The sequence below is a fragment of the Pelobates fuscus genome, chromosome 8 (genome assembly GCF_036172605.1).
Source record: "Pelobates fuscus isolate aPelFus1 chromosome 8, aPelFus1.pri, whole genome shotgun sequence".
Taxonomy (NCBI): Eukaryota; Metazoa; Chordata; class Amphibia; order Anura; family Pelobatidae; genus Pelobates; species Pelobates fuscus.
Genome location: NC_086324.1, coordinates 17,909,882 through 17,932,671, shown reverse-complemented (window position 1 = coordinate 17,932,671; position 22,790 = coordinate 17,909,882). Strand labels below are relative to the sequence as shown.

The 22,790-nt window shown below is 42.6% G+C and overlaps 2 protein-coding genes across 4 annotated transcripts in view; one reads left to right on the top strand and one right to left on the bottom strand.

Moving 5' to 3' along the window:
- Positions 1–6,007: 6,007 nt before the first annotated feature.
- On the top strand, positions 6,008–10,908 carry LOC134570641 (uncharacterized). 2 transcript variants are annotated; one of them, XM_063428576.1, is made up of 2 exons: positions 6,008–7,108; positions 10,316–10,908. In XM_063428576.1, exons 1-2 carry the CDS (start codon positions 6,116–6,118, stop codon positions 10,481–10,483), a joined length of 1,161 nt encoding a protein of 386 aa, XP_063284646.1. In that variant the 5' UTR covers positions 6,008–6,115; the 3' UTR covers positions 10,484–10,908. The 2 variants fall into 2 exon arrangements, with proteins under 2 accessions (XP_063284646.1, XP_063284647.1); XM_063428577.1 differs by having other exon boundaries at positions 6,008–7,122; positions 10,316–10,429.
- A 976-nt stretch (positions 10,909–11,884) lies between these two features.
- Positions 11,885–22,790, bottom strand: part of SLC4A3 (solute carrier family 4 member 3) — a 48,221-nt gene continuing 37,315 nt past the window's right edge. For both annotated transcript variants that reach the window (XM_063429341.1, XM_063429340.1), the window contains 4 exons: positions 21,556–21,806; positions 14,543–14,712; positions 13,403–13,576; positions 11,885–13,206 (listed from right to left, as the gene is read on the bottom strand). In XM_063429341.1, the coding sequence (XP_063285411.1) occupies positions 13,129–13,206; positions 13,403–13,576; positions 14,543–14,712; positions 21,556–21,806 (673 nt within the window). In that variant the 3' untranslated portion in view covers positions 11,885–13,128. The remainder of the gene's footprint in view (positions 13,207–13,402; positions 13,577–14,542; positions 14,713–21,555; positions 21,807–22,790) is intronic.

The window sequence follows — 22,790 nt, the reverse complement described above, 5'->3', positions numbered from 1 at the left end:
TACGAAGGGCCCCTCAATACATATGGGGAGGTCGTATCCTGTTTGAATATGGTTCCGGCAGGAGAAGGTCGATACCTTCTAAACTACAAGTAATGTGGACGTTTGCTTCCCCCTCACAAAGCTGCCTGTCCTTGCTCTGGCCTGGCCCAGCACTTAGTGTAAAGTGGGTGAGATACATCCAACCAGGATATGCCATGTATGTACGTAGTGGGGAATCGCGATGCAGCCTAGAACAAAATCTAACCCCATTCAACCCCCCCCAGTAACGACAGACCACTTAGTATGGATGAAACAGGCCACAGCATTTATTATCACAAACTAAATTACTGCATAACACATCCATAACTTTATTTATTAAATCTCTTCTTTTCTGTAACCAAAACGTTAGACATAAATAAGCATAAATTAACATATATACATATATAACTCCACACATACAGTGACCCAACCGTCCTTGCCAATAAACATAGAGTGGTTCCTAATCACCACTTCCTCTCACCTCCCCCCTCGTCATAAAAATCATATCTTCCAATGCCTGCCATCAGCCGACCTTATCCACGCTCGATGGGCACGAGACCTCAGGCAACCTAATGTTTAACCTTTGAAGCAGGGGAGGTTGAGACCTTAAAAAACTTGTTCATCTCATTCCATATACTTAAACGTAACCCCTCAAACCCAATTGGCAAGGACATACCCCCAGCTAGCTGTGACTAAATATACCAATAGGGTGGGCGGGAGGGAAGCTGTTTGCTGGCCCGAATCCCAAGAGGCACTGAGGTAAGACCTCCCCCACACTAACTTACACAGAACATAATCCCACCCACACACTCTTTCCCAACCAATCCCATGCATCTATCCCCACACTCCTACATGTGCCCTTGTCCACTTAGCTGCGCTATCTCCCCAGGGCCTTTATACCCCTTAAACCAAAACAGAAACATTACTTCTCTAGAAGTGACAGTTCCACTCCCAATGAAGACTGTTGAAGTGCTTACTGGGGTTCGGAATGCAGTAGACGTTAGTAAAAGATACATTTACCTCAACAGCATCTTCATTTCCAGGACAACATCATCACCTAATGGTGATCTGCAGAGAAAAGCGATAAAAGAGCATTCACACTTAGCCAGTCCCTTCTGATGTGCTATACACCTGCCTGGCGCTGCTGTGGATTACATTCACACCTAGCCAGGCCCTTCTGTGGTGCTATACACCTGCCTGGCGCTGCTGGGGATTACATTCATTTCCATGGTGTGCTCTGGCTACGCCAGAACTGTTTAAATTAATTTAAAAAAAAGAAAAATTAAAAATAACATAGTTTTCAGACAATTTCAGAGTTGTGAGAATCTCTCTTTCACCCTTCCAACACTTTAAACAGCCAAATAAAAGCCAGCTTTTTTTCTGATTTTTCCGATTTACTGATAGAGGTTTGGGTAGCTGATTATTTCATGATCTAAAACAGCTTTGTTAGATTCTTCTCCATGTGAAAAGAGACCACATGGCACTGGCAAAGGCCATCTGTCCGAGGAGTAATCCAGATATGGAAGAATTGCTCAATGAGCCTTGAGAGGCTGTGCCGTTACCTACAACTCACTGAGGAGGTCCAAACAAAGACAAAACTATCAGATGGAGCTGCTGCATTGTCAAATGTTAGATTCTGGCTGCCCTTGTGGGGGGATCAGTCTGATATGCAAATAGTATTGGTTCCCTCTGGCAGTGATGGCCCTAGTGAGCTAAAACCTGTTTGACTCCTGAAGCTACTGTGATTTTTACTCTTCTTTACATTCTCATAAATTCTAGACTTGGGCACGGTGGAATATTTTCGTTCAGCTTAATTATTTTTTTCCAAAAAAATATAGTTTTAGACTCGTTCAGGTGGCGGTTCGGAAAGTTAAATACAAATATATAAGTCCATCGCACTAGTCATTTGCTTGGTTATGTATAGCTTTGAGGAAAGACGAGACACGGGAGATATGATAGAAACATTTAAAAACATAAAGGGAATCAACACAGTAAAGGAGGAGACTTTATTTAAAAGAAGTAAAACTACCACAACAAGAGGACATAGTCATAAATTAGAGGGGCAAAAGTTTAAAAATAATATCAGGAAGTATTACTTTACTGAGAGGGTAGTGGATGCATGGAATAGCCTTCCAGCTGAAGTGGTAGAGGTTAATACAGTAAATGAGTTTAAGCATGCGTGGGATAGGCATAAGGCTATCCTAACTATAAGATAAGGCCAGGGACTAATGAAAGTATTTAGAAAATTGGGCAGACTAGATGGGCCGAATGGTTCTTATCTGCCGTCACATTCTATGTTTCTATGGTTAGACGCCTGTATGGGGCTTCTAAGATACAGAATTCGTCCAAACAGTCAATCAACCCAGATCTGCACTAAACCGAATGTATTATTCTAACAAATTCTGCTTTGACTTAAATATATGCAAGTATCTTATACATTTATCTATCACATTTAAAATGTACGTAATGCACAAACTGCAGATTTACCATCTTCTCATTCAGCATTAGAATGTGCCAAATCTAATTATTATTTTTTAATGTCATCTGGTGTGTTGATTTATTTCCCTGTTTCTAAATCAGAATTATTTGAGGATCTTATTTCACCACTTATTTCTCGACTCTCGAGAGAAGTGAAGCAATGCTCTAATGCTGAGGAAGGGATCGGCAGACTCTGGGTAAATATGAGGAAGTGATAATTTACAGGAACGGTGGTGATTTTTATGGACTCGCTTCCCAGCAGAATGTAACAGGGGCTCATGGACATAGGGAAGTAAAAAAGTGACTCCTATCCTTTTTATTATATTTACTTATATAGAATGTCAGGGTCTTTTACACATTATGTTAGTTTAATAAAAAGATATCATTGCATACTGCAAAACTCTTTATTTTGTCATCTTTTATATTTGTATATATCATTTATCTCTGTAATCCATTAAAAATAAGGGTAGGGGGCAAAATCCAATCTCAAACCTCCCAACTCTGGTTTACCGAGAAACGGGATGGTGGTGGGAGGAGAGGATAAAAGGGGTGGGTCTGTGACATGATCACGCCACTGGCTCCACCCCAAAATGTTTAGACCCACCCAGAAAAGGGCATGTCCACCTAAAGTACTGGCAGGTCCGCCTGGTGTGAAAGCAAGGAAAGCCCAGACCGAGGACCGACCCTGCAGGGAGCACTGTGTTAGTGCTTTCCGCAGGGTCCTAGTGCCCTGAATATAGCGCAAGCGTTTCTAATGATGTGCTCGCGCTGCGCCTGTTGGAGACATTTCTAGGCTGGCAGAGCATCATGGGAAATATCTTCTGGCAGGGTAGAAATTGTTTCTCCTAATATACATATATATATATATATATATATATATATATATATATATATATATATAAACAGTGGTGGTGGAACAACCAAACCACTTAAATAGGTGATCCAATAATTAACAAATAATTTACACTTCTTACAATAAAATACATGAAGTTTCAGGAACAAAAATAACATTTTCTGGAATAGTATGTCTTCTAGAGAAGTGAAATGGTTCCTTCCTGTAGCTTTATGCCAAACATTTTCATAATACGTAAATTGCACGGTTTCATCGCGTCCTGCAGTACTCAGATCTAGTCTGTGTCCAGTTCTTGTGGCTCCTCGGCCCGTATCTCAGAGAGAAGTGAGATTCAGGGCCCGGAAACCTCAAAGGCTTATAAAGATTTCAAATGAGGAAGTTGAACTAGGAGGGAAGAGCAACAACAAAGGTTCAGATAATTATAGTGTATTTTAAGCTTACAAACGTAAAGCTCTAAGTGGGCCTTAAACCTCGGTGGGCAGAGAGAGAGACAGTTTTTGTCCACCCCACCCACTCTAAAAGGGTTTCTTAAAAAATGTGGGATGGCGTCCAGAGACTTACAACTCCATAACCAATAAACTGTACTGCAGTGGTTATGGTGTATGGCGTGCCCATTCAGTATATCAGTTTCCTGTTTTTTTTTTACCATTACAACATATACATTTATTTTGTATACCCACCCAAAGCAGGCCTTGTCATCCAAAACTAAATCGACGTCCGGCTCATGATGGCCCATAGTTCCATTGTGATTGAAGTAAATCTTGCGAAGAGCTGTGCTACTTCTGTATTTGCGAAATCCTGTGTTTTCTCATTCACCTTCAGGATTCTGTGCTACTGCCATCCTATCTTGCGTCTGACTAATGAAGGTGCTGGCAGTGAGAGCGTTATAAGAGGTCCTGTCAGCACCGCTATAAGTTGCAGAACGCGAAAAGAGAATCTGGAATTTGGCGCAGCTTCAACGTACACAGATCAACACACTTAATTTAATTATATATAACATGTATTTACTGATTTTTTTTTTATTTTATTTATTAAATGTGTTCATTTATCAGTTTAGTTTACTGGGCCAACTATCTATCCTCCAATGGACAAATAGTTAAAAAAATAACTGTGATCAATACAAGAGCTAATTTGGCAGCTGGCTAGTGGGGTACAGTAAAAGGCATATGGGGGTTAAACTACCCCACAGCAGAGCCGATACCCCATCACATTGATCAGTGGATATAGTACTCAAGGTTAAAGGGACACTATAGTCACCAGAACAACTACAGCTTAATGTAGTTGTTCCGGTGAGTATAATCATTATATGCAGGCATTTTCATGCCCCTAGGGACACTTCCAAGTGGACACAACTCAGATGGCCACTAGAGATGCGTCCTAAGGCAGTGCTGCATAGTAGGCAGCTCTGCTATTCAGCGTCCCCACACTGAAATTTCCTCATAGACATGCATTGATTCAATGCATCTCTATGATGAGGTGCTGATTGGCCAAAATGGTGTTTGGCCTCGCCCCCTTGCCAATCTAATCCTTTCCCCATGGGAAAAATAGGCAATTCTGATGATGTTACCAAGGGAGCGTGGCCAGCGCCGGCGGACCCACATGGCGCTGGAAAAAAGGTGATTTTTGTTATGCTTTTAAGGGGGATGGGGGGAGCAAGGCACCTTAATGGTGGGTTTTGCACTATAGGGTCAGGAATACATGTTTGTGTTCCTGACTCTGTAGTGTTCCTTTAAGCAGTCTCTGATCATATGTTCTTCAACCATGTAGTGGATGTGTCGGATCTCCGAGATTGTATGCTTGTTTGAGCAGGGCCTTTAACTATTTCATGTGGAAGCTGGGTAGCGCCAGCAGCCATATTTATTTAACCCTTTTATCGCCAGATGACAAATAATCTGAATAGTCTGCATCCAGATCTGAATTCCAGTCATCCATTTCTATTTGCGTCTGTACAAATATACAGAAATAAATCCTGCGCTCAAACTCCCACTACTCCTGGGCGTCAGCAATGACCATAGTACACATCAGCCCCGATACATACAGTAAAAACCAAAGAAAATAGTTACTTGGGCACTATCCCAAATCCCTACACACATTTAAATAACTGGAGATACAGAGTCAGGCATGGATAAATACTGCTCATCTGATGAATGTAAAACATAACCATGTAAATGTTCCTTTATTAATACAATCATATAAATAATATAATCCTACATAACAGGTGTATAAAGGTGTCAGTAAACCAATCAGCCACCAGTGGAAACCCAGCTTTTATCTCTTTATATGATTCCCCGTTACAATGAATACCTTTGTCTGGTTAATGGTTGTAATTGATAGTGACCAAGCAAACTATTTTATCAGCAGGAACACGCCTGAACCTGTTTCCCAGTTGCTGTGCAACAAGGTAGCTTCTAGCGATTGTCAGTAACAAAATAACTGGAAGCTGGAGTGAAAAGCAGCCCGAGACGTCTGTACACTGAGAGGGACACATTAGTGACAGAGGGATAGAGAGAGGCAAAGCAAGTTAAGGACAAGGTATCTGCAAAAGGATAATCTTAACTCAAAAAGAGGACTTGTGTAAAAATTACTAAGTGAGAGAAGATAACCGTGGGACAAGAAACACTGTGTGACAAGATACATGTTAAGTAACAGTGCTGAGATAAAGAGACTATCCGGTCAAGGAAGCTGAGAGACATTGGTAAAAACCATATCTAAAATTGACAGAAATGACTGAAGGTCTAGGAGTAGATACTACATTTTGAATTTAGGATGGACAGATTGTACGAGTCTCTACGGGAAGAACTAAGGCTTTTTGAGGATCAAGTTCACAAGTGTCGTGTGAACTTTGACCTCCCGACTCTGCAGAGAGTGCTAGGTCTGCTTTCTGAAGTTCACAAGACACAGCTGGATAGCTGGAAGAACATAGAGAACTTTGTGAAGGATGGAAACATCTCTGGAGACCAAGAAGGACAGTTTCGGGACTACCTTTCCTGGCTCTTGTCCTACGTGGATTATCTACGCTCTATGAAGAACTCTTTTGATGATCACGTTGTATTCCCACTTTGCGACAACCTCTATGTGAATGATGAGGGAGATGCTTTGCCAGCCAATGGTTTACAGTTTCCTCTGGCCCCGACTAACATTGCCGCTACGACTCGACAGCTTTTTCACCACCGGCGTACTTGGGCCCTTCTGCTAAGTGCTAGAAACCATGAGCAGTCTCAGCAAATCCATGGACCATCTCACTCAACTCTGTTGATGCACTGTATCCAAGATATATTTGAGGAGAGTCTGGTAACAGCTAAACTAGCAAACCAATGGATCTTTCTTCATGAAACATATTATAAGGACAACATGCACACCCAACAAGCCCCTCAAGTGTGCCTGAGCAGTGAATTCCAGAACGGCCTTCCTAAAGAACGTAAAAACTGGAGTGAGTCTCGAGATATTCCTGAAGGTGACCCGGAAATTCAATCTCAAGTGAAGGACATGAGGGAGTACATGATGTTTTTGCTCTGGAGAGCTGGTAGAGCTGAGGCTCTAGAATTACAAGTGAAGGACGTTAACCAGAAAGTGCAGGTTCTTCAGGGCAATGTCAATGACATGCAACAGTTACTTCCGGAGGAAGGACCAGAGAGTCGGGAGAAGGTAGAGAAACTTAAAAGACAGCTAGACTTAGAACGATTTCACCAGCAAATCCTGAACTCTGATTGGCAGTTAGAACTGGAGGCCCGTCCATCTCTAATCAGGCAGATTGATACAGTAAGTGACAGCCAGTAAACATACATTATTTTAATAAACTAAGTCACATACTATAAATGTAGCATATTGGTTAAAGGTGTGGTTGAAGGGGGCACGAACGCAGATTAATGGATAGATATTTTATCAACCCAAATTTGCATTACCTTAAAGGACCACTATAGTGCCAGGAAAACATACTCGTTTTCCTGGCACTATAGTGCACTGAGGGTGCCCCCACCCTCAGGGTCCCCCTCCCGCCGGGCTGGATGGAGAGGAAGGGGTTAAACTTACCTCTTTCTCCAGCGCCGGGCAGCGAGCTCTCCTCCTCCTCTCCGCCTTCTCTTCGGCTAAATGCGCATGCGCGGCAAGAGCCGCGCGCACATTCAACCAGTCTCATAGGAAAGCATTTACAATGCTTTCCTATGGACGCTTGCATCTTCTCACTGTGATTTTCACAGTGAGAAGCACGCAAGCGCCTCTAGCGGCTATCAATGAGACAGCCACTAGAGGCTGGATTAACCATATTATAAACATAGCAGTAAGCATAAACATAGCAGTCATTAAGCTGAAGTGGTCTGGGTGCCTATAGTGGTCCTTTAAGCTAGAAGCCAGCAATTTGTGAATTCAAATGAAAATTCAAAATTTAGAACAAATTACCTAATTGGTCAACAGTTTTCATTTCAATTATTTTTAACCCAATGTTTAAAATTGACTTTGAATTCACTGTTGTTTTCTGACAGTTCACACATTAGTGAAGAACGTGCATGTGTTTTTGGTTCTGCATTAACATTTAAGTATATATGCAAAGTTTGAGAAAGTTTGAGAAACGAGGTGTATTTACCTACCAATATTATACCCATGTACAATAAAACGATAAAGGAAAGTGTACACAATGTTTAGGCACTTGGACCATGAGTAGAGTATGTTCTATTGCCTTTGTCCAGTTGTCAGAATAGATACCAATGTTTGGTGACTGACCATATTTTGCTGCTCAGAAATGTTGTTACTGCTGCAACACTAAATGATATAAAATAGGAATCCATGCAATTATACGCAGGATAATCCCCCCCAACGTACACAAACATTTTGCACATTATTATAAACTTTGTGTTTGCTAATTAAAGTACATTAACCAGAAAGTATTTTTGCTATTGCTTTACTTACCGGTAGTTTTATTTCCCTAAACAAACACCACAATTAGCACTATTATTTATAGTCATATATCAGAACCGGCCGTGGGAGAATGTTGCATACAAGTAGACACATTTAGAAACTTAAAGTAGAACTCTCAGTTCTGCATTCCATTGTCCCAGTAAATGCTTCTAGAGCCCTTGTTGGGAGTATTGCATCAGAGGTAAGTTATAAAAAACGCTTATCTCCACAACAGGCTGGCTTCTGCTTGAAAAGTGCTTAGCACAGTGCCGTGTGTACCCTCGAGGAACACATGCATTGCATTGTGGGGATTCAATAATTGACAGTGTGCCAGGACAGCCTAGCGTAGGCCATCGCAGAGCTATCTTTTCTAGTTCTGCAAAATCTAAGGATTAGGAACATTCAGTTTAACAAGATAATGTGGTTTAAAATAAGCAGCAGTGCCTTCTGCTGGTCGAAGAGTAGATCGCAGGTTTAAATTCACACAATTTGTTAATGGGTTACTCTAGCCACCATGACCACTTCAGAGTCATTGCTTATTGTGAGTTATTGCTAATTGTGAGTTATTGTGCTAAATACTGAATCATTGCTAATTGTGTGCTGGGGGCTAGTTGCACCCGCAGCACACGTGACATTGGCAACCCGGAACTCTGCTCTGTTCTGGGCTGTCTAATGTCAATTTTGTGCATAAATTTTGCCCATTGTCAGCGCGCACATAATTTTGACAACAGACGTGAAAATGATCCTCTTGCAAGCAGCGTGCTACCTTTCCTCTCCCACTCTCCCTCCTGTGGGTTCTGCCTCCCACCTACCTTTGTCGCTCATTTTCTTTTTTTAAAAAACCTCTCCCTCCTTGCTCCCCTTTCCCTCCCTCATCCTCCCTCCCCTTCCTATCACAGATCGCACACATGCGCTCTGATTCAAAAATATGGTCCAATCACAGGTTCTCCGTGAGAAACCTGCACATGCACCATGCTGCCCCAGTCACGGCAGGAATGGGTGCGAAGGATCAGCTTCAGGAGCTTTGCTGGTGCTGGACTCCAAATAAGTAAAACCTTTTATTTTTGGATTTTACAATGAATTACACAATTCCCAAACTGGCATATTACACCTGACCTGCTCCCCTCTCAATAGGGTTAGAGTTGGATTTAAGTCAGCTTATGGTGACTTGCAGGCAGCTCTCTCTCCAGTTTCTGTGTGTGTGGGTGAAACAGACTTTGCACAGTTTAGAGCAGTGATGATAACAAAAGGGAAGAATATGTTGTCCATTTACCTCTTTCCATGTCATGTTTAATTTAAATGTCTGTAAACTGTTACCTGTGTTTTTTTTTATATGAATATTTTCTTTCTTTATGGTATCAAGACATATGGAGATATGATTTATTAACACTTTATTGCAAAGTTTCATAGTTATATCTATACAAAAAACTCAACATTGCATAGCCGCAAAAAAATTCTATTTTACACTAAAATTACCAAGTCATTTGTCAATCCATCAACTTACATATTAGTTAATAAACCCTGTTACTTTATTCATGGCAATTCCTTATTCACCATAATAGCACTCTGTTATTGCTCTCCAAGCACATTAGGCCCCCCCAATAGGAAAGCATTACTGCAATGCTTTCCTGTGGGGATTAAGTGAAGCTGGATGTCCTCATGCAGAGTGTGGGGACATCCAGCATCAGGTGACCAAAAGCCACCAGGAAGGGCCTCTAATGGCTGCCTGATTGACAGCCACTAGAGGCAGTCTTAGTCCTGCAATGTAATCATTGCAGTTTCTCAAGAACTGCAATTATTTACATTGGAGGACTAAGGGGGACAGGGACTATGAGCTGAGGTGGTTTAGGTTACTATAGTGTCCTTTTAAGATCTCTTTTTATAATAACATTTTAGATTGTAAGCTTGTTTGGGCAGAGCCCTCTTCTCTTACTGTTCTCTTATGTCAAACATGTTTAACTAGAATTAATTGTTTGTCTTGTTTTATCTATTGAACAGTGCTGCAAAATATGTTGGGTCTATATAAATATTTGTAATATCTTATATCTGTCTTGATTGATATATTGCACTCTGCAGGTGCGTGAACGCTGTGATAAGCTAGAAGCAGCCCTGGGTCCAAGGAAAGAGAAGCGTGAGGCGTCCCCACCAGATTCTCTGGGAGCACCTAGTGACACCGATTGGGACAGCAGCTCTGTCTTCTCCCAGACGTCCACACGAACATCTGACGTCTTCACCCCCCAATGAACGCATAGACTATTTCTCTGGGAGGCCTGGGACATTGACAAAGACACAAAACACTTTTATCATCATAAATATATACCATCAATCTTCTAAATATATTGTGAACAGTAACAAACGTTTTTTCACCACTACATTCAAAACGTGTTACGACATTCGAATGAAACACGGAACCAGACACAGCAATGAGAATGAGTTTACCTGGATTCATGTTCTATGACACAGTCTGGATTTTGATAGTGTGTACATTCACATCGATAGAAAGCAAATGCACACCAGGGACAGGGGTTTATTTACGAGAAACTGGGGAGAATTGACAAGGAAATCATAAATTGTATCCAAAAATAACTGAATCATATTCCATTATTTGAAATGATTGTATCAAATTCTCTATATTTTCCAGTTTATTGAATAAATCCCAGATAATTTGAGATTTATAATGGACATTATATATTAGCTCAATGAGTGTTTCTATGGTGTATCATATAGCGCCTTACCACAATCTGGAACGCAATAAGATTAGGAAGTGCTGGGCAGCAACGTAAAGTCCTGCCTGACACAATACAGAATGAATCATTTTTTTCTACCAAAAATACACACTATAATGTTTTTCAAAAGAGTTCGCAATAATAAAATCTGTTATTGTGCAGACAAATATGAGCAATTTGATACAACAGGATAAAGCACATGTGATACAAACTGTGCACTTTCTTCATGGATATGTTCATACTATTTATTTCAAATTAGTATTAAACTATTTGGCAATGTTTCCTTGCTCGCAGCCAATGATGTGATTTAATAGGGGGTTACCTATGAGCCCCATGTGGTGCTTCGCACAGAAAGCATTTTGCATGATCCCTGTATGGACAGATAGGTGTGTATTGCAATTGGGCTTGGTCGGGGTACTGGTTGGATTAGAAATATAGATGCCAAATATTGGTTGGTTTATGGTAATAAAGATTAACCTCATGGGTTATGTTAACCTTTGGTAATGTGCATGAAAATATATGTAAGAAAAATGCGCAAAATATAGAATATAATAATTATAATATATAATATTATACAGGTCTATTATTCTTTTTGGACTAAATACGAAGTTGTAGCCTTCTCTAGCCCATTCATTTAAAGTATTGTGTGATTTTCTTTGTATTCATTTTTTTGGATGCTTAATAATTTTCCAAAGACATAATAGGGATCATAAATAATTAATTGAAGAATTAGTATGTAGGAAAGAGACATGTTATTGAACGCGTGGAATTTGTACATTTTATAGTGGTTTGTGTGCACGTACTGAGAGCAAGTAGTGTAGTATTTATAATTGTCAATGTGGATATATTAAAAAATATATATACAAAGCAGAATAAAAGATGGTAAAAATGTACATTTATTTGAATTTTTTTATGCTAGCAGAGCAGATATAGGAAGCTCCGAGTCTTCAGTCAGTCACAGCATCACACTCCAACAGACACATTTATTTGTGCGAACACAGCGGGATAACAGGATAACTTACACTGAGATGGGGCTCATGCTAAATTAGCAAATAAATCCCAAAACAGGGTTTCTCCGTTCCACTACACGCTGTGTGAATGTGCATTACTGTGAACGGGTCAATGCTGAAACAGTCAAAAAACTAATTGCATTCCGCACAGAACAAACAAGTATTGAAGGTCTCAATGCAAATTGCAGAGTGCTGTTGTTCTATGCATAATATTAAAAATGTTTCCAGCACTGGGTTCCTCTAAAACAAAAGTGATAAGAAGGTACATACACTGTCTGTGTCATCACTTGACATCGATTTATTTTCAGAGGGTGATGCTTTTCTGATGACCATCTGATTTACATTTAGGGACAATCTTGGAAGTGTTCATCACTTACATTTCATAGATACAGCGCTCAATATCCAGCTCATGTCTGTCAGCATACAGCCAAGTCTGTTACATCATAAGCATCATATACAACTAGCGAAAGAGAGGACCACCAAGGAAAAGAGGGCACACTATGCTAAGTGGATGCCCAAATTAAGATAACATAAATATAAAAAAAATGCATTGATACCTCTCCGTGGTTTAAATTCTTAGTGTCTCCTATCCCTACCTCTCTAAACAAAACATTATCATATTACATATGCTAAGGGTTTTTTCATTATTACAATGTTTACAAGAACATTCTTTCAAGTCCGTTAAACCTGTTGGATTTAACATGTGAGTCCCTTTAAATGGCAGGTGTGCGCCGGTGGATTGCCACCACATCCTTTTCAGCTGGGTGTATTAATCAGTTTCTAATTAAAGTACATATCTGCGAGCTGGGCCAAGCTGGTCTTGCTTGGAAACAAAGTAATATTTGGCATGGTATGACGAAATCTGGAGGTTGTGACACTGGACCAGTTTTGTCTTTTAGATCATCATGTTATAATGGCTATAATGTTCCATTTGTCTAATTTTCACCCGTGACTGAGTTAGAATGTAATCAGAAAAGGTTCAACATGAGTAACAGGTAGCAGGAGTCATGTGTAGGTTAAAGAGTAGATTGTTGGATGAAGGATCTCTGGCCCTCTGGATAGAAACAGACATGAAAAAGTGTAGGGCAGACTTGGAATTCCATAACAAAATGGAACGAGAGACGGAGAGTAGAATATATTAAGATATCAGTCCTCAGACCGGCATGTGCAACTCATTATATTCATCCTGACCATCTTCATCAAAGTTTGGTTCAACATCTTCGGAATCCAACTAAAATATGGAAAGCATGAGAAGTGATAGGCAGAATGTGATTTAGCTCATGAATGAAGATAAAAAATATTTATAAAAAAACAAGAATAGGAAATTGAAATGGAGAAGAAGCCTGCTGCACTTTAACAATCGTCGGGTATGGGAACGTAGCTTATAGACAGTAATTAGAAAGCAAAAAATACACGTTGGAACTTACAGCCTTCAGCTCTCTCTCATGGAAGAATCTCGGCAATATGAAGCGTCTGAGCGGAACCGTCAGGATGAGGAGGAAGGGGAAGGCTAGCGATGCTGGAGAGGATTTCACTACCCAGAGAAGCACAATGCAGGAGAGCTGCACACAGGTGAAAAGGTGCATTCTCCATGTGCACACCTGCAAACAAGAATTCACTCTGTTAGAGTCCGAATCAGGCAGACACGGTGGACAAACGTCTATGTAAACTCCTGCTATATCCTCAGATAAAGAAAAAAAGACTGAGCTTCTCATGTGCAACAGAATCTAAACAATATTGTATTTATCAGGAACATATAATTAGCATCTGAAAAATATTCAAGCACAAATCACACTGTAAATGTGTAAAAGCTAGCATATGGCCTCGCAAACATTTCTTACAAACATAAAAATGCTTGTAAGAAACCACATACAATTTGAATGATACATGAGGCTACAACATGAGTAGGCAACCTTCAGCACTCAAGATGTTTTGGACTACATCTCCCATGATGCCCCTGGGCTACACCATCCGCAGATAAGCAGCTCTGTCAGTTCTCGGTATTTAATAAATATATTATATTCATGAAATAATGGTGCTGACTGCGTTGGGTTTTATTAAAATTCTAACATAATCCAAAGATTCCATAAGACAAAGTAGGGACTACTACAACTTGGATTTTTAGACAATGACAATTTCCATCAGATATTGACAGGGTTATTTCCAATGATATAATCAGGGGTATTCACATTCATCAGAGTTGAGAATTTGTGCCCAATCTGGCTGTTTTCGTGTAAGTTTTGCAAGTCACATATCGACTCGCGCCGCAGTGATGTTTACACTCATCTTTGTAATGCAGCTATTATTATATGTTTAATGTACAGCTGATTCAATAGAGCTTCTTTTAAACAGGCATTTAAATGTTTACCAAACTGCGGCTCCAGCACTTTAGATTGTAATCCCCAGGCACAGCTCTATAAATAATAGATTATTGCTTATGTACATATGGGATCGTTCTCTCTCTGACACAGATGTATACAGTCATGTATGTCCGTCATGTTTATATAAAATGGCTAAACACATCTTCGTGATGCTTTAAGAATGTACAAATATTGATCCCTGCTCACTTTGACCACATAGGGGTGATCTGGATGATGTTTGGGGTGCATGAGAATGAGGAGAAGTCTCTCGAAGAGTTGGATCCCGGTCAGTGACGTCACGCCCATGTAGAGAAATATCCCAAAGAGTACGGCCAGCGGGATCTGACGCAACATTTCCTCCATCACTATCGAAAGCCCTGTCATCGAAACAAAGAACACAGTTCAGTATAACGTCTACAGAACAAAGGTTAGTGTCACGGAAAAATGGGCCAGGTGTATTATGGGCTATTCTGGAACTATGTGTTCAATGTCAGGAACATTCCATTGGTTCCCATGGTGACTCCTCCATATTTATTACGTTAACCCAAGCATGTTTTCCCATACCTACAGACCATTGTATTGAGCAAGAATTCACCATAATCCAGTAAGAAAAAATGCTGCATTCTGATTGACTGATTTCAATTTGAAAAAGTCTGTTTTTTTTCCCTGCTCTGGAAATGAGACATACTTGATACTTGAAAATGATTTAAATTTCAATGTATATTTCCTGAATTGGAAAGGGAATTTAAAATGTTTGGCCAAACAACTGCATCCTCTACAAAAACACAGACACGCTGCATCCATGAAACAAATACAACATGGCATCTACTACACAAACACACACACACACACAGCATCTACTACACAAACACACACACTGCATCTACTACATACACACTGCATCCACTACATAGACACTGCATTCACTACACAAACACACACACACACGCACAGCATCTACTACACAAACACACACACTGCATCTACTACATACACACTGCATTCACTACATAGACACTGCATTCACTACACAAACACACGCACTGCATTCACTACACAGAGATTCTGCATCCACTACACAAACAAACACTGCATTCAATATACACACACTCTGCATCCACTATACACACTACAGTCATATATACTTATCCTTGTGTGCGGACTCGGGGGTCTGAATTTCTGATCGCAGTTTTGGTAGTAAATTGTAGACCAAATTGCAAAATATGGGCAAAAATGTATGGTTTGGAAAAATTATTATAATAGATTGCCAATTTGAGGATTAAAGGACAACACCCCTTCATCTCATTATAGTGATCTGGGTGCAGTGTCCCTGTCCCCTTTAGTCCTGCAATGTAAAATAATACAGTTTTAGACAGGACAAAGACAGCGTCCAGCACCTGTCTACCAGATGGGAGTTTAATGGTGTTACAAATCGCTATTTGTAACTGGCCCTTTAAATGAAAAATTGCCCTGCTTCCCTGGATTGTGGAGAAGCCTATTTGCCAGCCTCCTTCCTTATGACTATGGCCCTGTGTGAGCGGTGATACCCCAGATGGCTATGCCATGGAGCCTATTCATATAATGAAAGACTATGGGAAAGACTTTAGCTCCATGGCAATTGAACTGTGTGAATAGGATCTGCGCGCTATTCGGTAGTTTTGTGCGCTCAGATCCCAGCTATCTGGGGATATGTGAAATGTCTGTGTGTTATGTGTAAAATGTGACTTTATGTATTTTAAAGTGTTTTATGTTGTTTTGCAACCATGTGGTTAATGGAGTCTGCCTCTAGTCCTGGATAATTGAATTACTTCCCCCCATTGTCTCCAGGATAGAGGGCCCTGTAAAACCATGCTTCCAGAAGGTCAAATGCACATTTGTACTAACTTCTGAACCCCTGGTCCAATTCGTATGATTTTTGAGTATGTTGTTCCCCTGAATGGATTGATTGTGAATATGTATTTTTATGCGAATGTGATGTATATTTTGGGAGTTATGAATGTTGTGTAAAAACTGTATTTTTACTGTCTGTGATAATTATGTTAATCCCTTGTGTAGCATAATTATATCACAGACATAGGGGAGGATTTTGTGTGTAATTACTGGGAGTGGTTTTAATGATGTACGTGTATGATTGGTTGTTTTGTCCCGCCCTGTGGGTGGTCCTGTATTTTCAAAATGGTAATAAAAACCAGGCTGGGTGTTCCAGCACCTCAGACCTCTTCTGACCCTCTAACTTGTAGCCTCGACTCATGTTTGTAGGGGACAGCTATAATCACTACAGGGATTGCTATGCTCGTCATACTCCCTTAGCTACTGAGCTCTTGTAAGAGCTCTGGTTCCTGATCCTGCTTCGCTCGACAGAAGGAAGAGGTTCGCCTATTGGAACCTGGAGCCTGGTCGTAGGTCCAGGGCGCAGAGCAGACGGCGAGATACCAGCCCAGCAGCGGTGGTTCGTGGAGTCTGAAGTGCTTATGGTGGCTGCGGTGCTGATGGTCCTTTGGTAAGCGCTAGGAGCATCCATTTCTACGGTCCAACTTCCAGCCAGCCTGGAGGCAACCGTAACATTTGGTGGCAAGCGGTGGGATGGCGTCCTAGCGCAAGGAGCAGCACCCCAACAGCACTGGTATCGTATGAGAGTTATTGAGGGCAACGCTAGCCTCTGCGCAGCGTCCCTACCTATAGCAGCATGGAGCCGGCAAGTCCTTGCACAGCAGTTGAAATGGAGGAGAGGTTCCTCGACAGATTGCAGAGCTTCCTATCCTGGAGAGATTGGGAAGTCTCAGAAAAGGAGATGTGTGGGTACAGACATGAGGCCAGATTTGAGCTGTGGGAAGAAGCCCTACAGGAAGTTCAGCGTTGGCGAGGGGATCGTAGTACCAGCAGAGAGCAGCAAATCCGGGCTCGAATGGCAGAGCGGATGCCCTTCCTGGGCAAACAACCCCTTCCAGTGTGGGTAGCTAAACTAGAGTATCTAGTATATAACGAACTGTGGCTCGACACCGCATACCAGGCGCTACAGTGGTACGCGACTCAGCTTGTTCCAGAGATGGCTGAGTATGAATTCCCAGAGTGTGGGGATTACAATGGCCCTGATCTATTCTGGGAGAATATGGACGATGATGACTTTGGTAGGGCTACAGATTCACGCTTTTGGGACCTGTATGATGACCGGGAAGACAAGCTGGGTCTCCCTAGAACTATTAACCTAGAGGCCGATCTGCGGTACCTAGTCACCATCGAATGGGACCTTGAGTGGAAGTACCAGCACCTCATCAATGGGTCCCGGGAAGAGACAACCGGTCCCCTTTCTCCACAGCATCCAGAGGTACCCCAGGAGAGCACAGCAGCAGAGCCAGGTCGAGAGCCCTTCAGCTGGCAGGATATCGTAGAGGTATACTGGGAGGAACCTCTGATGGCAGGTGGAGATGGGACCGCAGTCTCTCTACCGGCCCTACAGGGATGCTGGGCAGGCGGCCCAGATCCCCAACCCCAGGGTGAGTTACAGGGAGCGGAGAGCAACGACCTCCCTCCCCAGCGACAGCCTGAGTTACAGGGAGAGGAGAGCAGCGACCTCCCTCCCCAGCGGCAGTGCACCGTGCAGAGGGAAGAGACAACCGGTCTCCTTCCCCAACCCCAACCAGAGATACCCGAGGCAGCAGGCCTCACAGACTGGTCCTGGGAGGACCCCCAGCAGGCAGGTGGAGATGGGACCGCAGTCTCTCTACCGGCCCTACAGGGATGCTGGGCAGGCGGCCCAGATCCCCAACCCCAGGGTGAGTTACAGGGAGCGGAGAGCAACGACCTCCCTCCCCAGCGGCAGCCTGAGTTACAGGGAGAGGAGAGCAGCGACCTCCCTCCCCAGCGGCAGTGCACCGTGCAGAGGGAAGAGACAACCGGTCTCCTTCCCCAACCCCAAGCAGAGATACCCGCGGCAGCAGGCCTCACAGACTGGTCCTGGGAGGACCCCCAGCAGGCAGGTAGAGATGGGACCGCAGTCTCTCTACCGGCCCTACAGGGATGCTGTGCAGGCGGCCCAGATCCCCAACGACAGACCCAGCTACAGGGAGGGGAGAGCATCGACCTCCCTCCCCAGCCAGAGTGTGCCTTCCAGGGAGAGGAGACAACCGGTCTCTCTCCCCAGCCGCAGCATGTTCCACAAGAAGCGGAGAGCATCGACCTCCCTTCTCAACGGCCGCAGGAGTATCAGGAGGAGGAGGTAAGCCAATTCCCCCCTCCTCAGCTAACTTCTAACCTGGGCCCAGGGTTAACAGTTCCCTTTGCCCCCGGGCAGGACTATGCCCCAATTCCCCCAGCAGAAGCGCTGGCACCAGGGCAGAGTGCCGCTGGCCTCTGCCCCCCAAGTACTACCAGCTATTTGCCCAGCTGCACCAGGAAGGCAGCAAGTGCTGCATGTTTACCCTACAACCTGGGACCTACAGGCCAGTACTATTTATTGTGGGGGGGCTTCTCTGCCAATGTTTATTTGTGGGTGGGCTGCGAGACTAACTTAGGCACTGACCGACAGAAGGTCAGGTGCCTGGTTAGTCTCCCTCCAAAAGGGGAGATGTGTTACAAATCGCTATTTGTAACTGGCCCTTTAAATGAAAAATTGCCCTGCTTCCCTGGATTGTGGAGAAGCCTATTTGCCAGCCTCCTTCCTTATGACTATGGCCCTGTGTGAGCGGTGATACCCCAGATGGCTATGCCATGGAGCCTATTCATATAATGAAAGACTATGGGAAAGACTTTAGCTCCATGGCAATTGAACTGTGTGAATAGGATCTGCGCGCTATTCGGTAGTTTTGTGCGCTCAGATCCCAGCTATCTGGGGATATGTGAAATGTCTGTGTGTTATGTGTAAAATGTGACTTTATGTATTTTAAAGTGTTTTATGTTGTTTTGCAACCATGTGGTTAATGGAGTCTGCCTCTAGTCCTGGATAATTGAATTACTTCCCCCCATTGTCTCCAGGATAGAGGGCCCTGTAAAACCATGCTTCCAGAAGGTCAAATGCACATTTGTACTAACTTCTGAACCCCTGGTCCAATTCGTATGATTTTTGAGTATGTTGTTCCCCTGAATGGATTGATTGTGAATATGTATTTTTATGCGAATGTGATGTATATTTTGGGAGTTATGAATGTTGTGTAAAAACTGTATTTTTACTGTCTGTGATAATTATGTTAATCCCTTGTGTAGCATAATTATATCACAGACATAGGGGAGGATTTTGTGTGTAATTACTGGGAGTGGTTTTAATGATGTACGTGTATGATTGGTTGTTTTGTCCCGCCCTGTGGGTGGTCCTGTATTTTCAAAATGGTAATAAAAACCAGGCTGGGTGTTCCAGCACCTCAGACCTCTTCTGACCCTCTAACTTGTAGCCTCGACTCATGTTTGTAGGGGACAGCTATAATCACTACAGGGATTGCTATGCTCGTCATACTCCCTTAGCTACTGAGCTCTTGTAAGAGCTCTGGTTCCTGATCCTGCTTCGCTCGACAGAAGGAAGAGGTTCGCCTATTGGAACCTGGAGCCTGGTCGTAGGTCCAGGGCGCAGAGCAGACGGCGAGATACCAGCCCAGCAGCGGTGGTTCGTGGAGTCTGAAGTGCTTATGGTGGCTGCGGTGCTGATGGTCCTTTGGTAAGCGCTAGGAGCATCCATTTCTACGGTCCAACTTCCAGCCAGCCTGGAGGCAACCGTAACAAATGGACTCTAGGTCATCTGACGCTGGACGTCCTCACGCTCTCCATGAGGACATCCAGCATCAGTAAACTCCCCATAGGAAAGCATTGAGTCAATGTTTTCCGATGAGGAGGGCCTAATGTACTCCCAGTGCTCACCATGACGCTGAAGGAGGCAGAGCGCTGGCCCAGCTCCAAGGGACATCGGCACTGAATCAGGTAAGTAAACAAAGGGTTTTTAACCTTTTACATGCCAGGGAGGGATACATAGTTGTGTTCCTAACACTATAGAACCCTTTTATTTTGCCATTCGATTTAATAGAACCCTTTTATTTTGCCATTCGATTTGATAGAACCCTTTTATTTTGCCATTCGATTTAATTGAACCCTTTTATTTTGCCATTTTGTGACTGGTGAAAAAAATCTGCATCATATCCAGACATTCATGGTTATTTACTAAACAGAGAATTGTCAGGGATGGGCCAGGCCGCCAGGGAATATCCTGAAATCATGTTCTCGTTCTCTGCATAGCCATTGCAGAGAACTTTATAAAATAAATGATGTAGAAAATAATCATCTTCAACCAGAATGCCAATCACAGACAACTTAGCCATTATTTTACCTATTCTAACTCTGCTTTGTGAGGTTGATGGGAATCCTGGTTAACTAAAAGGCTAAGTTTTGCTTTTTCCACCTGTAAAGGTGTTTTCAGTAATAGCAGCAATGTCCTGAATCTATATATCAGAGAAGACATGAAACTAAACAGACCAGAAAGTCTACTGTCTACATCAAAGCAGTGAAAGATGAATGACTGTGAATTGGTTGTGTAAACATAATGAAAGTGAATGGAATGCAAAACACAAGTCGTATGTAAACAACTGTCAAACCCTTATAATTCCATCTAAGCTGGCGTCTACGTTACTCTGAATTTCAATAAGTAGTCAGTTTATATTGTCAGCTCATTTGAGGCCTCACTACCTCTTGTTTCTGTATTTTTATTATTATTATTCTTTATAAAGCACCAACAAATTCCGCAGCGCTGTACAATAGGTGGACTAACAGACTTGTATTTGCAACAAGACGAGTTGGATGCGCAGGAACAGAGGGTGTTGAGAGCCCTGATCAAAAGAGCTTACATTCTAGAAACTTGTGAGTTGAACTTATCTGTACATCTTGGAGAACGAAGTGTTTAGCACAGCGGAAAATCTCACCTACTAGAGTTACAATCAGTACTCCTGTTACTCTCATCTAGTATAATTGCAATTCTTACTCCAATTACTCCGGCCTAGTATATTTTCAATCAGTACTCTCACCTACTAGAGTCGCAATCAGTACTCCAATTACTCTCACCTACTAGAGTCGCAATCAGTACTCCAATTACTCTCACCTACTAGAGTTGTAATCGGTACTCCAATTACTCTCACCTACTAGAGTCGCAATCAGTACTCCAATTACTCTCACCTACTAGAGTTGTAATCGGTACTCCAATTACTCTCACCTACTAGAGTCGCAATCAGTACTTCAATTACTCTCACCTACAAGAATTGCAATCAGTACTCCAGTTACTCTCTGCTCTTTGACCTCTGCAATCCGCGGCCTCTCTCCAGGTGCGGTTTTGCTCATAAGAGTCAGTGCGTTGATGTGGGTAACAGAGCGCACAGTGGTCGCTGTCAGCCATGGCAGCCCAAAGAGAGCGCACACGCCACCAAGGGAACCGATAAGCAGCAGGTCCAAGTGGAAGCCACTTCCCTTCTGTAATCTCCTCTCCTTCCTGCTGACAATCAGACTAAGGATGGTCCACAGACAGCAAACAAACAGAAAGATGAGAACATGTTACTATGCAGCACTCACATAATGGACATCTCTGTGAATTAGCAGATTAACCGGCCTATAGCAGAACAAATACTAATGGTTCTCACTTGCAGAATTATTCACTAAACTCCGAAGTTTATCTAAAATTGCAGATATTAAATAAACCGTTTAGGCACCATAACTCTTAATCTAAATGAATGGTGCTAGGAGATCCCCGGGTGCACTCTTATCCCAAGGGGTTATCCTCTAAGACAGCCTCTAGCGTCGATCTTCACAATCCCAAATGGCATCCGGCTTCTGAAATCTCAGCGTGTTGTGCCACCGAGACGGAGCACCACTTATTGACGCTCTCAGCCAACCAGTGTCTTCCCATTCATAAAACTGGTTTGAAAAAGCTGCATTTCTTTTCAAGCCAATGTTATGAAAGGAGAGTCACCATTTTAGAGTGTCAGCTGATCAGAAGCCGCATGTCACCTGATGGGTGGTTGAAATAGAACCTAGAGGCTCAATATGGGTTAAACATTTTGAGAACGGTTTAATCCCTTGATGTAAGAGTGAAGTTCTTATGGTGCCCAGAGTGCACCTTTAAATCAAAGTAACTTGGAGGCACAGTCAAATGTCTACAGAGAAATACAGCCTGGTTTATTCTCCAGTTTGGATTTTGAATTACAGAAAACTGTTAAAATCTTTGAACTTCACAAGGAAGGCTCAGCACATCATAATCATTATTGCCCACTGTAGTAGTTATAGTGGCAGAAGTTTCCTGGCATCGACGCAGTGTGATCTGTCAATCCACATTGAGATAGTTTGACACTTCCCTGGGTCCTGCCAGGAGCCTGCGCTGCTTTGGTCTGGAGCAGCTGAGTGGCGATTTATTGAAGACAGACAGTCATTGACAGACTAACAGGCTGAGAGTACCCAGTTGACACTCAGTCAATGAATGAGCTCTGGGAAGACT

Bases quoted from the DNA above. Each gene is read 5' to 3' on its own strand.
- LOC134570641 (XM_063428576.1), top strand. From the start codon at position 6,116: ATGGACAGATTGTACGAGTCTCTACGGGAAGAACTAAGGCTTTTTGAG. The intron at 7,109-10,315 runs GTAAGTGACAGC...TGCACTCTGCAG, and splicing joins TAATCAGGCAGATTGATACA to GTGCGTGAACGCTGTGATAA.